Source organism: Neovison vison, chromosome 8 (assembly GCF_020171115.1).
Source record: "Neovison vison isolate M4711 chromosome 8, ASM_NN_V1, whole genome shotgun sequence".
In the NCBI taxonomy this organism is placed as follows: Eukaryota; Metazoa; Chordata; class Mammalia; order Carnivora; family Mustelidae; genus Neogale; species Neogale vison.
Window position 1 is genome coordinate 27497477 of NC_058098.1, and position 18056 is coordinate 27515532.

An 18056-nucleotide genomic window follows, 5' to 3' on the forward strand; every position below is an offset into this window, starting at 1 on the left:
CCTATTTGTCATTCAGTCCTTTTGTCCATTCCTTTACTCGCCTTCCTCTTTATATGTTTGTTCCCTCCCTCCCCTTCTGTCGCCCCCCCCCACCGCCTCCCATCTCAGAGCTGCTGGCCCCATGAGGTTGAATGAATTCTTCACGATCCATCTTTCCCTGGAGCTCTCGGAGCCCCCTGAGTGCTGCTACCCTCTCTCATGCCAGTGCCCAGCACAGACGCCGAGTCACTGGAGTCACAGAGGCAGAAGACCCAAGCCCAGGGCCCGCCCCCAGGGGCACTGCCTGGTGGTCAGAGTGGTTTGTGATGGGGGTCATCTGGGAAGGGCCCCAGGGTGCTACAGGCCCAGAGGAGGCCCAGACTTTATCCAGGGACAGAGGTCAAGGCTACATGGTCCAGGCTGTAAGTCAGCCAGGCTGGCCATAGCCCTTCCCCCCACCTCCCAATGCCACAGACTTGGCCTCCATACCTGAGCCTCCACGTCAGTCAGCTTGCGGGTCTGGGCGGTGGTCTGGTTCAAGAGGCTGGTGCCTAGCTCCAGCATGGTGGCCGTCTGGTTCTGGACCATGTGCTGTTGGACCTGGGCCAGCTCTGACCTCAAGTTCATCTGGATGTACCGTTCTAGCTGTGGGGAGACCGTGGGCTGGTGTCATGTGTAGGGGCTGGAGGAAGGCTCCCGTACCTTCCTGTGCCTTCATGAAGGACATAGAGCAACGAGCACAGGCCTTCCTGTCAGGCCAGGCCACCATTACCTCTCACCTGGACTATTCCAGTAGCTTCCTCCCTGGCTTCTCTGCCTCCATCCTTGTCCCATGTACAATCCATCCTCTACTCAGCAGCCAGAGGGAACTTGTTAAACTTAAGTCAAATAAAATTCCTCCTTTGCTAGAAAGAAACCCTCCCAGGATTCCTATCTTAAAGGAAAGGCCAAATTCTTCCCTCCATGACCTAGCTTTCTGCTCCCACTCTGATTTCTTCTCCCAGTCCTCTCCCACACTCTGCTCCAGATGCACTGGCATCTGCCATATCCCTCCAACACAGCAAGCAGACACCTACCTCAGGGCCTTTGCACATGCTGTTCCCTCTGCCTGGAAATTCCCTCCTTCCCACCTCCATCTAAATGGCTCACTCCCTCATGTCATTTCAGGTCTCTTCCTATCTCTTTCCCCTCCTCGAGTTTATATTACATATTTATTGTCTGTTTTACCACTGGAATGTCAATTCCATGAAGACAGAGACTGGGTCTTACCCCTTTAGCTCTGTATCTAGCACAATGCTTAGTGCTTAGTGGATACTCAACACATACATGATTAATGAATCGATGGAAAAGGGGGAGAAGCAAGGGTCGGAGAATAGCCCCCAGTGTCATGCCCATTATAAGAGTTTGCAGGTCTGTCCACCCAGCTGGACTTTCTATTTTCCAGCCCCCTCCAACTGCCAGACAGACTGAACCAGACAGTCTCCAATGGTTCTCTCAGCTCGGATGTTCTGGGATCCCACGAACTAACATTCATATCTTTGACAGGGCTGCTCTCTTTCCCAAGGGCAGTTGAAACTTGTCTGGCATGAGACCAGGATCAAGTTGCAAAGGTGAACAGAGTGTTCTCAGGGATCTGCGCCTACAGGCAGAGAGCCGGTGCCCCTCCTCCACTCCCTCTCCATTCTGCACACACACTGGCCTCCAGCCATCACCCCCCAACCCCAGCCCTGGCTCCTTCCCTTGCCCTCTTGCTCAGTCTTCCAGGAGGTCTGACAGACAAGGCAGCTCCCAGGGTCCCTGGGAAGACCGGCGCTCCCCAGGGAGAGGTGGTGACCTTGGCTGGGGGGGAGGGTGATGGGGTAGACTCTGGCTGTTTCCTCCTTGGTCTCTTCTCCCCTTTGCCATCCTTTTTTTTTTTTTTTTCTTTTCCTTTTTAAAAGATTTATTTATTTTAGAGAGAGAGAGAACATGAGCGGGTGGGGCAGAGGCAGAGGCGGAGGGAGGGAGCATCTCAAGTGGAGATTCTGTGCTCACTACGGAGCCTGACATGGGGCTTAAAGTGGGGTACCATCTCAGGACCTTGACATCACGATCTGAGCCAAAACCGATAGTCAGAGTTTAATGGATTGCGCTACCTGGGCACCCCTCCCTTCTTCTGTCTTAACAGTCTGTTCCTGTCCCTTCCTCCTACCCCTGTTTTTTGAGGAGGGCAAAGTGCAACATCAGATCCTGGAGGGGGCGCATGTGGGTCATGCCATAGTGACTACAGCGGTGGTTCTTGAAGTGGATACCCTGCTGCAATGTCCTGGGAGCTTGTTAAAAATGCAGATTTCTACCTCCCACCGTAGACCTCCTGAAACAGAAATTCTGGGGTGGTGCCCAGCCATGCAGGTGAATCTGATGCTCACTCAAGGGTGAGAACTCCCAGGGAGGCAGTCACAAAAGGGACCGAGGACTAGGGAGACTGGCCCATTGGAGCTTCTCAAGTCTTTGTCATGTGGGCCCCTCAGTCCTCTCCTGCACCATCAGCTTCCCACCCCGCTGTCTCAGCCACTCCCATCTAAGAACAAATTCTTGACCCCGCAGTCCCTCCAGCTGTGCTGCAATTTCCTTGGTCCCCTCAAAGGCAAAACTTCTTCAACTTGCCTCCAGTTTCTCACCTGTATCCCCACCTTTGCCTCTAAAAACATTAACGGTATTATTTGGTGTATGGCCCGCATACAAAGAAGCATAAGGAACGATATAATGAGGTCTGTGTCTTTACCCCGTTCAAGAAAAAAGTATAACCCATACTGGAGTGCTTGAGCGGCTCAGTGGGCTGAGCAGCTGACCTGACTTTTGGTTTCAGCTCAGGGTGTGGTCTTGGGTCGTGAGACACCCCCAAGCCCTGCATCAAGCTCTGCACTCAGCAGGAAGTCTGCTTCTCTTCTCTCCCTGCTCACTCTCTCAAATCAATCAGTCTATATCATCTATATCTATATCTATATCTAATCTATATATATAACCCATCCTGTTGAATCCTGTGTCCTGCCTGCCTCCCCAGCCCTGGGAGCCCCTTCTCTCCTTAACGTGCCTCGTTGTCGTCTTCTCCTGAAAAGGGAGGCCCAGGGACCCTTCCATGTCCTCTTACTTGTTCCCTAGTAGCACTCAGGGCAGATGGCCACTCCCGAGTTCTGGAAGCTCTTCCCAGATGCTCCTTCTCCAATTTGTCCTTCCACCCATGGTCACCCCCTCTCTGCCTCCTCCTTTACCAAGCTCCTACATGTCAGGGGGCTCTTGGCCCAGTTCTGTGCCCTTGTCTCTCTGTACATTCTCTCCCTAGGTCAGAGGTCCTCAGTGGGGACCACAGGGTCTGCAGAAAGAATTCAGGGGGTCCATGACCTTGGGTGAGAAAAAACTCTTTTGTTTGCTAACCTGTAAGGAAAGTTTGGCATTGCCTTCTATTATGAGTGTAGGCCACACACAGCATTTTTAGCGGATCCTGCAACTTCATTACCAATAGAAATCACCAATATTTCCACACCATAGTGCGAGTGTTATAGAACCTTTTTTTTTTTTTAAGATTTTATTTATTTGACAGAGAGAAATCACAAGTAAGCAGATAGAGAGAGGGGAGGAAGCAGGCTCCCGGCGGAGCAGAGAGCCCAATGCGGGGCTCGATCCCACCCTGGGATCATGACCCGAGCCGAAGGCAGAGGCTTTAACCCACTGAGCCACCCAGGCGCCCCTAGAACCTTTTTTTAAAAAAAAATCTTTCATCTATTTATTTGAGAGGGAGAGAGAGTGAGCGAGCATGAGTGGTGGCAGGGGAGGCCCGAGGGAAAGGAAGAAGCAGGCTCTCCGCTAAGCAGGGAGCCCAATGCAGGACTCCATCCGAGATCATGACCTGAGCTGAAGGCAGATGCTTAACTGATAGAGCACCCAGGCGCCCCCGTTACAGCATCTTAAATACTGGTTTTACTCATCGTGACCTGAGAATGATGGACCTTCTCAAACCCACCCCGGGACGGCTTTCCCACTAGAGCGGCAGCCTTGCTATTTGCTGTTTTGATGACAGCGACAACATCGCTGGGTGGTCTTGGGCTTTTGTTTTACGCATTTAAAAGCGTTGCTCTGAAAACGGATCTACTAGCTTCACCCAGGACCAGAGGACAAAGTGTTCGGGGCCCCAAATGCATCAGGCCCCACGCTGCAGGTGCTCCTTTTGGTCCTACGACTGTCACGTGCTGACGGTGCCGCCTCTGCCTCCCACCGCCCTTCTCCCCTCCACAGCCGCCAACCTGACATCCTCACGTGGGCTTCCAACAAGCGTCTTCAGGCAAAAATATCCAACGTGGACCCCTTGGTTCCTCAGCGCTCACTGCCCTGTCTCTCCCTCACTCCCCCCATCTTTCCCATCTCCGCAACTGGCCCCAAACCAAGACCTTATCCTCGATGCTTTTCTTTTTCTCATCTGCTGCGCTCCATCCCCTAGGGAGTTCCGACCACTAAGATCCCAATGCCAGTTTCGAATCTGCTCTCTTCCCTGGGTCCTGGGCCAGGCTACTGCTGTCCCCCCGGGTTGGCTTCAGGTGCGCTGGACACCATGCCTCTGTCAGCTCCCTGGGATTGCTAATGTGTGGCTGCCGGGGTGCCCGGGGGGATAGGGGAGGCAGAGCTATAAGGAGGCTGCTCTTGCTCACTCTCAGGAGTCACAGACCTCCTGGAGTCTGGCTTAAAATGCAAAAAATGCAGACTCCCAGACCCTAAGCAGACAAATAGTAAGTGCATTCAGGAGATGAGACTCTCATGCATCTCCCCCAAGCCTCTCATTTGCAGATGGACAAACTGAGGCCCAGAAGACATGCCCAAGGTCACTGCCTGGTGGGCTAGGTTCCCCAACTCCTTGCCCAGGGTTTTTTTCAGGTCTGCAGAGCTGGGTTGGGGACTCAGGGTAGCTAAGGGGTCATCTCAAGTGACAGGAGTTCCCTAAGTACCCTCATTGGTCCCCCACTTGTCCTGTGGCTGTGAGTGGCTGGGTGGGACCCAGGCCACCCACAGCTGGGGCCCATCACCCAATTTGCCACACCCGCCCACCAACATGGGTCCTAGGATGGGTAATTTGGGCCAGATGGACCCATTTTGGCCATGCTGGGCTCTGGTGAGTAATGCTGGCCTGCATGGTGGGGATTGGGTCTGGTCCAGGGTTCAGGCACAGGCTGGAAGGATGGGGGAAGGGTCCTAATGAAGGAGCCAGCCCAGGATGAGATCTGCCAAAGTCCCCTCCCCATCCCCCACCCCCAACCTTAGGATTGGGCCTGCCTCTTCCCTGTCACCGTTATGCTGGCAGATTCTTGGGGTTGAGATGGAGGACAGGGGCCTTGACCTGTGATGATGACAGGTCCCTGTCCTCCATCTCTCCAGCCTACAAAGAGGCTGATCTCTGGCCTTGGGGCTACCAACCCTCCCCCTGCGCCACGGGTTTTAGTTTGGCTCTATGACATTCCAACTGTAGTAATTGAGGGCTACAATTCTCTGAGCCTCACTTTATTGATCTGTGACAAGGGGACAGGAGCCTTTGCTCCTTGTTGGGTAGGGGGCAGCTGAAAAGGGCCTTGAAGGAAAGGAAAGGAGTTTAGGCTCCAGGGGCTGGGTAAGGAAGGAAGGTATTCTGGACAGATCACAGATGGATATCCCCTCAAGCCTGCTTTTCTCCCACGTTACTTGTACAAAAAAAAATTTACAACTAGAGAATGGAGAAGCAACCGTCTACAGATAAGTAACCATCCTTGACTCCATCCAGGGAGCTAGTGATGTGCGCAAACAAAAAGGATGAACTACACAGAGTGAAGTAAGCCAGACTTAAAAGCCTACATACTGTAGGACTCCATTGATGTGACTTCTGGAAAAGTCGGAATCCATGGTGTTGTCAGGAACGGGAGTCTGGGGTTGGGAATTGACTGCAAAAGGTCATAGAAATTTCTGAGGTGTTGGCAGTGTTCTGTGTCATGATTGTGGTTGTGGTTCCATGTCTGTAAACATTCGTCATACTCATGAAACCATATGTTAGACGGGTATGCCTCACCTTGTGACTACACCTCGGTAAAAAACAAACCCACTGAAACAAGATTCTAGAAAATGTCCCATATGAAAGTATGTATTACAATGATAAATACAGTTTTTCAAACGAATCCCTCTGAGTGCTATTATGTAGTCACTCAGGAATTTCTTGAGCAGCTATTGTGTGCTCAGCCCTGTGCTAGGGACTAGGAAATCAGGAATGAACAAAATTGGCAACAAAATTCTGATTCCAGCCCACGGTCCCAAAGTCATTGGTTAAATTCCAATAGTGACCAGTGCGCTGAAGGAGATGAGACAGGGCAGTGAGTGAAGTCAGGCTAGCGCTTGGCCGGAATGGCAGGAAACCCCTCACTGGAGCTGAGAGTCTTGCCCACTGTGCCAGATTCAGGAGGAAGGGAGTTCTAGACAGAGGGAAAGGCAAAGGCACAAGGCCTGAGGTGTGAGTGCATCTTGCGTGTTCGAGAATCAGAAAGAAGGTCAACAACGGCGACCTGCCCTGCCTGTCTCTTCCTTGGAAAACGGTGCCCGAGGTTCATATTTGGGGAAAGCATTTTGTCAATGACAGATAAAATCCAATGAGGAAAGAGTAGTTAGTTCTTTGTATCTGATGACCCTGGGTTCGAATCAAAGTTCTCAACTTAGAGGCGGTGTGACCTTGGGCAGGTGCCTCTACCTGGCTGGGCTTCTTCTCTAAAATGAGGGTAATCTTGGCTCCTATCTCTGGGTTGTGGGGAGGAGGAGGATTCCTGACACAACCTACCTAAAGGGCTTGGGGTGTGGTTATATAACCAGCACAGGACAAATTCCAATATGGCTGTGTCATGGATGACCAGCCAGCTGTTAAAAAGAAGGAGGCTGACCTTCATCGGAGGCTGGTCTAAAAAGAAGTCCCAATTATACTCTTGAGTGAAATCAGCAAGATGCAAACATTTCCCACAGTGAGCCTGCTAATCTCTAACTGAACCGAGCTCCGCCCACGGTATGGACTATGGGCCACAGATTGCTACCATGGTGGTAGCAATGCCCATGACTTTGTCACCAGGAGACATCCCAGACGTCCCTGTGTCTCACCACAGTAACTGCGGACATACAGGATATCCTGTTTACACGCATCATGACCGCAAAATGATGGAAAGTACTAGATTGTCAGATTTTGTTATTTACTATATTAACATAGGAGCCATAGGGGTTGGTATTGCAAATCTGTTTAAAAAGTACTGGGATACCTGTCTCTCAAGGCAATGTGTTTCCTCTGTCAATCTATGCATTTAATTTTACATTTGAAAAAATCTGCTTCAGAGAGAGGGTCCAGAGCTTTGCCAGATGCCAGAGAGGCCCAGGGCACGGGGAAGGTGAACACAGATGTCCTCACTGGTGCTCCCTGAGTGGAGCATGTGCCCCAGAGTGCATGTGGCGCTCGGCCCCCCTTGGCTTCTGGAGCCTCAGGGGGTGACTGGCTATTCATAGTTCCATGGATGCTCATTTATTTGAATGAATGAATGGATTGGACACCTCCCCTCTTGGAAGAATTGCCTTTGAAAGAAATACCACTGCGTGGCTCTGTGGGGCATTGCTGGGAAACAGAACAATGGCTAAGGACGGAATCGCACTTAAAAAAAATTAAAAATTAAAATTAAATTAAATCCCTGCCCGAGCTGCCTCTTGTCCCTTCTGGCCTTTGTGCCAGGAAGCCAGTAAGGGAGAGCCCACCATCATGACCCCCACTGGCCAAAGCTGCTCTGGAATGGGCGGCTGGGGTCCCCCACAACCTTTGTGGGATCCTTTGGAAGTCAAGGCCATCTCTTGACTAGCTCAGAGTGTCTAGCTCTGAGTCACTGCGGGCGGGATCTCGTAGGAAGGTGTGGCACTGGCCCCCTGGAGTGGGAAGGACACTGGAGGAGAATGAGGCCTCGTAGCAACCCTTCCAGAGGCTGGCGAGGCTTCTAGTGTCAGAACTCTAGGCTCTGGGTGTGAATCCCAACTGCTCCACACACTGGCGATAGGAACTGAGTGGAATGTCTTCCCTCTGAGTCTTGATTTCCTTATCTGTCAAATGGGAAATGGGGAAACCAAGAAACCCCCTTTTGGGATTAGCATGAAGGCTAAACGAGACCCCTGGACAAAGAACCCAAGGGTGTCTGGCCCATAGCAGATGCTCCCTGCATCTCCCCTTAGGAGACTCTGGAACCTTCAACTTCCATTAACCGGACTTCTTTTCTACAGGCCTGGAGAAAGCTTCTGTTTATATCTAGCTTTGAGGCTTCCTGGCTGTGTGGTCTCTCAGAGTCTCAGTTTCCCCAGCTGTAAAATGGACTCAGTAGTGGGGCCTATCACATGAGACTTGGGGGTGGGGGGAGGTTCAGTGAGCCTGTACCTGGTGTGTGCCAGGTGCACAGTGACTTTAGCTGTTACTGTTGTTGTCATCGTGGGGGCTTGGCACCCCTCTACCTGCAGCACCCCAGGAAGGCTGGAGCCTCTGTCCTTATGGAGAACATATGTCTCAGCCTCTGGTCCTTCTGTCCTTTGCTGGTGGGACTTTGCCAGGAGTGAGAGTGGGGACAGGAGTTGGGAGCCCTTGGGGGATGGTAGTTGTCCCGCTAACTCATTATGGCACCCCATGATTGCCGGTTGTGCTTGGACACCTTAGAAATCGCCTCTCGTCCCCCTGTGTGGGGCTTCTGCTATTGGCCCCATTTTATGGATGAGCAAATGAAGGCTCACTTCCCTGAGGTCACCTGTCAAGCTAGCAGATCCTGGAGTCATACCCAGATCTGCTGATTCTGGAAGCCAGGAGGTCAGGTCCGGCGGGCATAGGCAGTTTGGGGCAGGAACTAAGCAGGTGGAAGCCGTGTCCCCCTCACCTGGTGCAGGAGTGGGGTGTAGCCCTTCTGCCAGGGAGCACCAAGGACAAGTAAGCCAGGTGAGCCCTGATGTTGGCTTCTGCCTGTCGCCTGAGTTTCGGGGTCCCCTGCTCAGGCTTATGCCTGAATCAGATCAAAAGAGAACCAGGGGCTTCCAAGAACTGAGGTGTCTGTTAAGGTACAGGAAGGCCAGGGATTTGCCCCAAAACAACCCCCGTGAAACTTCAGGGAGGCAGTGGGGAGCACGGTTTCTCGTCTCAGCTCCCCAGCTCTGAGCTACGAGACTTTGGTGAAATGATTTCATCTCTGAGCAAATGCCATCCTTCCCATGGCTCAGGCCCAAACTCTTTGAGCCCTTCTTCACTCCTCCTCCCCAAGCCCACATCCGATCTGTGGTCCCTACTCTGCAATCATGTGCAGAAGCTGACCACTTTTCCCAGCCCCACCACCTCTACCCGCACCCGGCCTCCATCACCTCCTGTGCGGCTTCCCAGCCTCGCCACCCCAAACTGCTGTTCGTGCCCCCCCCCAGCCCCCAGTCTGGGCCCCACCCAGCAGCCAGAGAGAGCGCAGCACACCTAAGCCGGGTCATAACACCCTCTGCTCAAAAGCCTGCTGGGGGAGTCCCACGTTAATAGAGGAAACCATGCTTCTTTGCAAATTCCTTTCCAGGAGGGGGGGGGGGAAAGTCTGTGCTTTGGAAACAGGCAAAACTACCCCAAAGAGCAGGATCTGAACTGGGCTGCATTGGAGGTGAGGATGGGGGGAATTAGGGTCAAGCCAGCCAGGCTGAACCCAGGCCCAAGGTACAGGGTAGGGGAGATGAGAGTCTGGCCTGATGGTAAAGAGGAAAGCAGCACCACCCCCATCCCCACCCCCACCGACCAGCGATCCGAGCCCAGGCAGGAGGGATATGGGAATCTGAAAGACCTGCAGGGACCACACAGCCAGCTCTATTTCCCATGTGGGGAAACCGAAGCCCTGATCAGGAAAGTACTTTATAAGAAGCTGCACACAGGAGCTAACGGCCCAAGGTAGCCAGACCATGAAAATCTGGAAGAACAGAACTTTGATATCTCCATGTGTGCGTGTGTGTGTGTGTGTGTGTGTGTTTCAATTTAAATGTGTATTTTTTTTTAAAGGTTTTATTTATTTATATGACAGAGAGAGAAAGAGACAGTGAGAGAGGGAACACAAGCGTCAGGAGAGGGAGAGGGAGAAGCAGGCTTGCCGCCGAGCAGGGAGCCTGATGCGGGGCTCGATCCCAGGACCCCGGGATCATGACCTGAGCTGAAGGCAGACGCTTAACCATCTGAGCCACCCAGGCGCCCCTAAATGTGTATTTTTATAATTTTAATTTTTTTTCTTTTTTGGGGGCGGGAATGGGTGACACGAGCCCATTGTCAGAAGTCCAAGGACTCAAAGGACGAGGAAGGCTAACGCCTCTCGCCTCTCGCAGCCCTGCCCTGGTTCCCCTCCCACAGGCCACTGAAGGACATGCGGGGCTCACTTCCAGGGAGACTCCATGTCCGCTGGTGCCCCCAGCGAGCGCGCTCACATCTCCCGCACTTTGGGCCCGTAAAGGTTCTGCACCCCCTTCTGCACCTGCCACTTCTCTCTAAGAACACGGTGTGGAGCCTGCATGCAGAGCCATCCGGACAGCCCTGCCTCACGGCTTTAACAGCTTCACGGCCCTCTGTCTGCGGCCACCGCTATTTGTGCAACCGGTCCCCGCCAGCTGCGGTCATCTCCAGGCTTTTGCCATCACGCCGGGGCTGCTGGGAGCTTCCTTACCCACAGGTCACCTAGCTCTCCTGCACCGCTGTGTCAGGCATGAGGTCTTTGATGCAGAACTGACAAGTCCAAGGGCATGGACACTTGTGATGTGAACAAACGGCCCTTGGCAGAGGTCCTGTCTGCGGTTTCCACACTCGTATCGGAGGAGGAGGGGCCCTGGGGCTGCGGCAGCCACCGCAGGACCTAAAGTGTTGCCCGACCAAGTCCTCCGGACACACATCCACAGCCCCGAGCTCAGGAGCACCCTGTCAGCCTCCTTCTAACTCTCGGGTCTCCCCGCAAATGTCACCACTCCAGAGACAGGTTCCTGGCTACCCCATCAAAGGTAAACACGGAGCCCCCTCTCCCTCCTCCTCCCACTGCAGCCACCTGGTTTCTTCACGGCACTCCACACATCTGAGATCACGGCTGGGATCTCCTAGCTGTCCGTTTTCTCCCCAGGAATACCACCCCCGGGCACGCAGGACTGCCATGGTCACGGCGACATCCTCTAGGCTCAACACGTGCCAGGCCCCCGAGAGGCACTTAGTAAATATTTGTTGAAAGGACGAATAGTCGGTGTTATGTCAGGAGTGGCAGATTTCCACGGAATAATTGGCTGCTGGAAATCAGTTTGGAGACACCTGGAGAGAGGCGGACAGACAGGAGCAGAAATGCTGGCGAAGCTGCTGTGGGCTCCTCAACAGCTGGAGGTCGGGGAGGTCCCCAGCAAGGCAGGGAGCCAGCCGGGGTTGCCTTCAGGAGACACGTTCTAGAAATGACGTGACACTCATTCATCTGTTCAACAGATTTGCTCCGATGGGCCGGGACCGGTGCATGGACCCTGGGGAGAGCGCAGAGACCGAAGCAGGCCTTTTTCCCGCTTGAAGGGTGGGCCGGGCTCTGCCCTGCGGCTAGGCACCTCGGAAGGCCGTCAGGTCTCCAAAGCACTAGGTGTGTGCGGGCCGGGCCTGGCCTTGAGGGCCCGACACATAGAGCCTCTCTCGTCCTTGGCTCTCTCATCATCCCCATTTTATAGGGGAGGAAAAAAAGCACGAGAAGATGAGCCCATCGCCCGTGTCACACAGCCTCTGAGCGGCAGAGGTGACTCAGAACTCGGGCCTGCAGCTGTGGAGAGCACAACCCTCACCGCTCAGGGGGCACCTGGAGGCAGCCAGACTCCAAGACTCCAGGCTCCAAGGGTCCCACCTCCTGGTATGTGCTCCAGGCACCGTGCGTCCCTCACTGGGCCAGGACTGGCCATGATGACCATGGCACCTTGTAAAAATGTCTGAGTGAGGCTTTCTGCTTTGCACCCTTTTGGGCCTCTGGTTTGGGGGGGCTACTGGCCGCCTTGTCCTGAGGACCCGCCAGCAGCCCGTCTGCAGGAGTGGAGCCTCCCCACCCCCACCCCGCGGGCCAGCACCCACCTACAAGCCCTGGGAGTGGCTGCCCAGAGCCTGGTCCTCCAGCTCCAGGGGTGCCTCCAGAGGACCCCAGCCCCAGCTGGCATGAGTACAGCGCATGAAGCAAACCCGTGTCAGAGCTACCTTGTCAAGCTGCGCCTGAATTCCAGACTCTCAGAGACCGAGGGATGGTCACTGTGTTTGGTTCTTTTAAGCTGTGACATGTTGGAGGGGAATGTGTTGTGCCGCAGTTGTGAAGGAACGCGCTACTTTTGCTGTGGTTGCCAGAGTCAGACCCTCTTGTTCCCAGGTGCTCCCCCCTACCAGGCTGAGTGCGTCACACCCCTGCCCCATTGTCTCATTGCCTCATGACTCAGTTTCCTCATTTTTGCGACAAGGCTGACTTTGTGGCTCTGAGCCTGATGGCCAAGGGTTGGCCCTTCCTCCTCTGCCTTGCTCCAGCCCCCTCCCTTTCCCCTTGGGGCCCACACAGACCCTGACCCTGCAGTTCTGAGCTGCCAGGACCGGCCCTCCTGGCTGCTTTTCCCTCCGTTGCTCTTCTTCTGGGCCAGGGCTCAGAGAGTGTAGAGCAAGTGGGCAGGGGGCCAGAGGTGGAGTATGTCAGGGACCAGTGGGCTGTTGTGGAGGGAGGCGCTGTTCCGCCCAGCCCACGATTCCCGGCACAGGCCGGCCTTCTCCAAACTTCGCGCTGCAGCCTTGAGTCTAGCGGGGACCCGGAGCACCAAGTCAGGCACTGGTCCAGTCACAGTTTTGCCATTTCATTTCTGTGCCAGTGATGGAGCTTCTCTGGGCCTCAGTGGCCTTGTCAGAAAATGAGGCTCATTGTTTCCACTTGGCAGATGGGCCAGTGGAATAAAGGCAGCCAGTGCTGGAATCTGTGCCCAACAGGGGCTGGGTTTCTTTCATCTTGTTCACTGGTATAGCCTAGGACCTAGTGCGGAGCCTGGCATGTGGAGGGGTTTACCAATATCTGTCGAATATTCGTAGCTGTCCCGCTCTTGGAGCCTAAGTCGAGGTGTGTGTCTGTGTGTCTGTGTGTGTGTGTGTGTCTTTGGGCTGCCCAGTGTCTGTTCAAGCCAAAGAAGCCACAGGGAGAAGAGAATGGAGTGGGGAAGGGAGAGCAGGGGGAGGGGAAGCTAGGCCTACATTTGCTGTATGAAGTTGGGTTGCTTCTCAGAAGATGGAAACAGGCTGCCGGGGCCATTGGCCTTCCAAGGCTCCACTCTCCTTTTGTAGTTGTCTGAGTCTCAACCTTGATCTTGGAAGGTTGGTCTAAAAGGGGGCCCATTAGATGAGTCCTCCTTATTCTCCCTTGTGCAGAGATTGAGAATTTAATGGGGAGAAAGTGAAGAAGCACGTTTCTCCTAATTGCTCACCTCGCTGCCACCTGGGGACCAGCTTCTACATAGGACGGGGTAGTGTGTCCATTTTGTTTGGCATACATAGTATGTGCTGGGCACTGTTCTAGTCACTGTGATTATTAGATCTTTGTCCTCACTCTCTGTGCTATCAGCCCATTTTACAGATGAGCCCCAGCATGGTTAAGCAACTTATCCAAGGTCAGGCAGCTTGTCATGGGCAAACCCAGGCTATCTGGGAGCAGATCAACCAGGTCACATGTCTGCAAAGTCTCCTTGACTGAAGTGGTCATTTGGCAGCATGCCCTCCCCTGCCTCCCAACCCGGCTCTACCTTGGGGAATCGAGCCAAGCAGGTTCTAGAAAGAGGGAGGCCTTGCTGGGGTGTCTCGCCATGTGGCTCCAGGCTTTCCTGCAGCAAAACTCTGGTGTGTGACTGTTCTTGTCTGATTCCCAGCAGCCTGGAGGAAAAGAGGGATTGCTCCCCAACTCGACAAAGGAATAAGCAGAGGCCTGGAGAGGCCGAGCAGTACCCACAGCTTGTAGGTTCAGATCTGAATCCAGTGGCTGAGCTCTTGCCACTCACCCGTCTTGCATCTTTGGTGTCTGAGGCTGATTCTGAAAACAGGGTGATGGAGGAGGGATCAGGGAGGAGCAGGTCCAGAAGTCTGTAGCTCATTACAAAGCAACTTTGCAGAGCAACCCTCACTAGGCACAGGGCAGAAAAGTGCCCAGCACCCAAGATCCCTGAAAGCAGGATCGGGCCCAGGGCGGTGTGGTCTGGCCCCTGATGAGCACTCCAGTCTCAGCTTGACCACATGTCTCCTGGCTCTCTATGCTTAAGCCACAAGGAATTCTTTTCCCTTCCTCTAAATCACTTGTTCATTCCACCCCAGGGCCTTTGCACTAGCTATTCCCTGTGCCTGGAATGCTTTTCCTTTCTCTTCCTCTTTCCTTTCCCTTCCTTTCTCTTCCTTTCTTCAGTTCTGTCCTTCCTCCTGGAGCCCTTCCTCCATCAAGGTCAGGTCCCACGTTATCTACTCCTAGAACAGGTGAGGTCTTCCTCACAGAGTGTATCATGGTTGATCATCACACATGAGAAATTACTAGGTTGGTGTCTCTCCTGCTGCTGCAGAGGGGAGGGATTGAGTCTCCCTTGCTTACCGCGGGATCTGCATCCCTGGCACAGTGCCTAACAAGGCAAGCTCTTAATAAACCTCTGTGGAAGGGGTTTCTATCTGTGGATTGAGTGGATGGAGAAAGAACATTTTCACCTGTGTGAAAGCGTGCCTGCACATGAGCCCAGAACTTAGTAACTGTAAGGACGCATTAATTTTTCATGAGGTTTGTGACATGCAGTGTGTCATGCTGCTATAGGGAAAGAGGGACAAGATGCCCTCAGCTAGGTGTCAGGAGCCCTGAGTTCTGATCTAACCCCTGTCACTGACCTCAGGGTGAGGATAGTTGAGTCACTCCCCATGCCCAGGGGCAGTATCCCCATCTGTAAGCTGGGGGGCCTAGAGAGGCCATCCATGGTGTTTGCGTGTGAGGTCTGGACCCCACTTGGGTTCAAATCCACCTCTTTCCCTTCCTAGCTATGTGAACTCCCTGGGCCTCAGTGTCCCCTTAATTAAAGTGAATCGTGGGCGCCTGGGTGGCTCAGTCATTAAGCGTCTGCCTTTGGCTCAGGTCGTGATCCCAGGGTCCTAAGATCAAGCCCCAATTGGGCTCCCTGCTCAGCAGGAAGCCTGCTCTCCCTTTCCCAATCCCCCTGCTTGTGTTCCCTCTTTCGCTGTGTCAAATAAATAAAATATTAAATATATATATATAAATGTAAAAAAAATCAATATATATAATAATATAATATAATATATAATAAATATATATATGTAAATATATATATATATATAAATGTTAAAAAAATCAAAGGGGATTGTAACCATCCTCAGCATTGAGGATGTTGTGATGTTTAATGGATCGATCTTTGTGTCACACGATAGACAGCCTCTGTGCCCAAGTCTGTGGCCATCACGCACTCCGGAAAGGAGGAGAAACTTCCCTGACAGCTGAAGCTGCATCAGGTTTGTGCCCTGACCTTGGTATGTGCTGGGCATCTGGGCCTCGTGGTAAACCCAGACAGAAGCGTACCACCGCTCCCAGTTTACAGCTGGAAAGACTGAAGCTCAGGCCTTTCGCACATTTGCAGAGTTACACATCTCACAGCTGTGAGGCTGAGTGGACAAAAGTGAGTTGTAGAAAGATCTAGATCGTGCAACACCGTTTATAGAGGAAACAAATATTATACATTGGTTAGGGAGGGTGAGCCATGGGGTAAGAGATGACTGACATCAAATTCACAGTGACTCTCTCTGATCGGGAAGGAAGAGGGAGGGCCAGGAGCTGAGACGCATCGGGAAGCTTTTGCTTCTTAAGCTGGGTTGTGGGAACGAGAGCTTTATCTGATTTTTCTATCTTTTCGTACTTCTAAAACATTTCCGTGGATATTTAACAAGTAGAGAAGACACTGAAAGGGAATTAACGGGGAGGTGACCAGGGAATTGGGATGATAGGTGATTTTTTTCCCTCTGTGTCCTACCCGGCCCTGCACATGTGTTAACTCATGTAATCACGATACCCTGCAAAGTGGCTTCTATTAGCTCCCCCAATTCACAGATCAGGAAACTGAGGCACAGAAGGGGCAAAGTAATTGGGAACACGCAGCCAACAAGCAGTGGAGCAGCTGGGGTTCAAACTGTGTGTGTGGGAGGGGAGGAGGCTTCAAGGTTCACACTCTGTCTGCCTCTGTGGGATTTAGTGTGGGCTCTGGCCAAGGATGGGGGATACCATGGTGTTCTGGGTCTCCTTGGCTTTCAAGAGCTGCTGAGGCTTGCTGAGATGCTTACCAAATCTTCTCTGGCACAGAGTCTTCCAGAAGCCCTCGGTGGTTGAGGGGCTCGTGGGGAAGGGAAAAATCTAGCATCGGTGAGTTTCTCTCAGGTGGCCAGGGTTATCTCCGTTCTGCAGACCCCAGCTGGGTATCCGGGGACCAGGCCGCAACGGATACGTCTGATTTATCAGCCAGGAAACTGGTCTTAGTGCCCAGAGTGTGGGTTCAGGCAGCAGACAGCTCGAGGGTTAGATCTGACCTCCTCCTTTCTGGCCATGTGACCTGGGTCAAGTCCCCGAACCTCTGGGTGCCTCAGTTTCCTCATCTGTGAAGGGGCAAACAGTCTGGTTTCAGAGGCTCGCTGTGAGACTCCAAGGCAGGAACTCTCACGAGGCACATAGGACGGTGTGTGGCACATGGTAAATGCTCCGTGAACCCTGCGCTTGAATTCTGTTCTCTTTCTTCTCTCTTGTGCGCTCTCCAGGAGGCAGTGAGTGTTTTGATTTCCACTTTACAGGGACCAAGTGATGCTGGTGGCTTCCCCAGGGTCCCACAGCTGGTTAGTGGCCCCACTGGGACATGACCATCCCCACCCTCACCCCCCCGGGCTCTGGGTCCATTCCAGACATTTCAGAGCTGACTCTGAGGTTAAGCAAACGCTCCAAGGCCAGAGGTGCAGACATAGGGGCTGACCTGGGGCCTGTCTTCTCACATTTCCTGCCCTAGTTGACAATGGGGGGAGAGGGTCTGTGTGCGTCCCAGCCCAGCTGAGCTGTTGAGCCCCAGAGAAGAGAGCTGGAAACGCAAGGCCCTGACCCCATGGGATGGCCTGTCCCAGGAGCATGAACAAATAAACCTGTCCTTCGCTGGGGGGAAGCTGCTTGGGGGGCCGCTGCCCCTGTGGCGCCCTCGGTCATCCCTAGGCCAAGGGCATCTGTGCCAGCCATTTCTAGGTTCCCTTCTTGGAAAAATAACCCATTTCTCCAAGAAGCAGATGCTGTTCTCTCTCCCCGCCCCCCCAGCCCCAAACTGCTTAGAAAGCAGCCAGCGGTGAGGTTAGGAAACCAAACCCCAAGACATTCTGTTCGGCAACTGAGATTCATTTCTTGTTTGGATAACCGAAGGCCGAAAATGCCAAGAATTTACGGGCAGCCTGGGGAGGCTGGGGCAGCTGGGAGTCCTGGGCCAGTTTGGGAGGGTCTTGGGCTGGGCCAGGAACCCACGCTGCGCTCTGCTGGATGTGCTTTTGACCCACATCCAGCCGGGCAGGGCTTTGCAAGCGCCGAGCTGAGGTCTGGAGCTCTTCTGAGGTTTGGCGTCAGGGATCTGGAGTGAGTAGCAGAGGCTGGGGCAGTGCCAGGTTGGGAGGCTGCTGTCCAGCCCCTCTTCCCTCCCCACTTGGCTTTGGTGTGCAGAGAGGGAAGAGAAAGAGGCCCCAGATGAGCACCCTTGCTGAAGGGTGGGCACTGGTCATTGGCTTGTGGGTCCTGTGTGTTCTGGGGTGGACAGAGACTGTGGACACCCAGGAAGATAGAGATGGGAGGGCTGGCCCATCTGGGGGGGAGGGAAGGAGGGTCTGAGAGAGAGGCAGGGAGAGACCAGTGGCAGAGACACACACAGTGATAGAGGCAATGTCAGGGCCAAGGTGAAGGTCTCAGGAGAGAGACCCACGAGAGGCAAAGAGACACAGAGATAAAAAGGGAGAGGCA

At 53.5% G+C, this 18056-nt stretch overlaps 1 protein-coding gene across 1 annotated transcript in view; it reads right to left on the bottom strand.

Annotated features, from left to right (window-relative positions):
* ANGPT4 (angiopoietin 4) overlaps positions 1-18056 on the bottom strand; it is a 40732-nt gene that overhangs the window by 16681 nt on the left and 5995 nt on the right. Inside the window, exon 2 of the mRNA XM_044263311.1 lies at positions 469-624. Within this exon, the coding sequence (XP_044119246.1) occupies positions 469-624 (156 nt within the window). The remainder of the gene's footprint in view (positions 1-468; positions 625-18056) is intronic.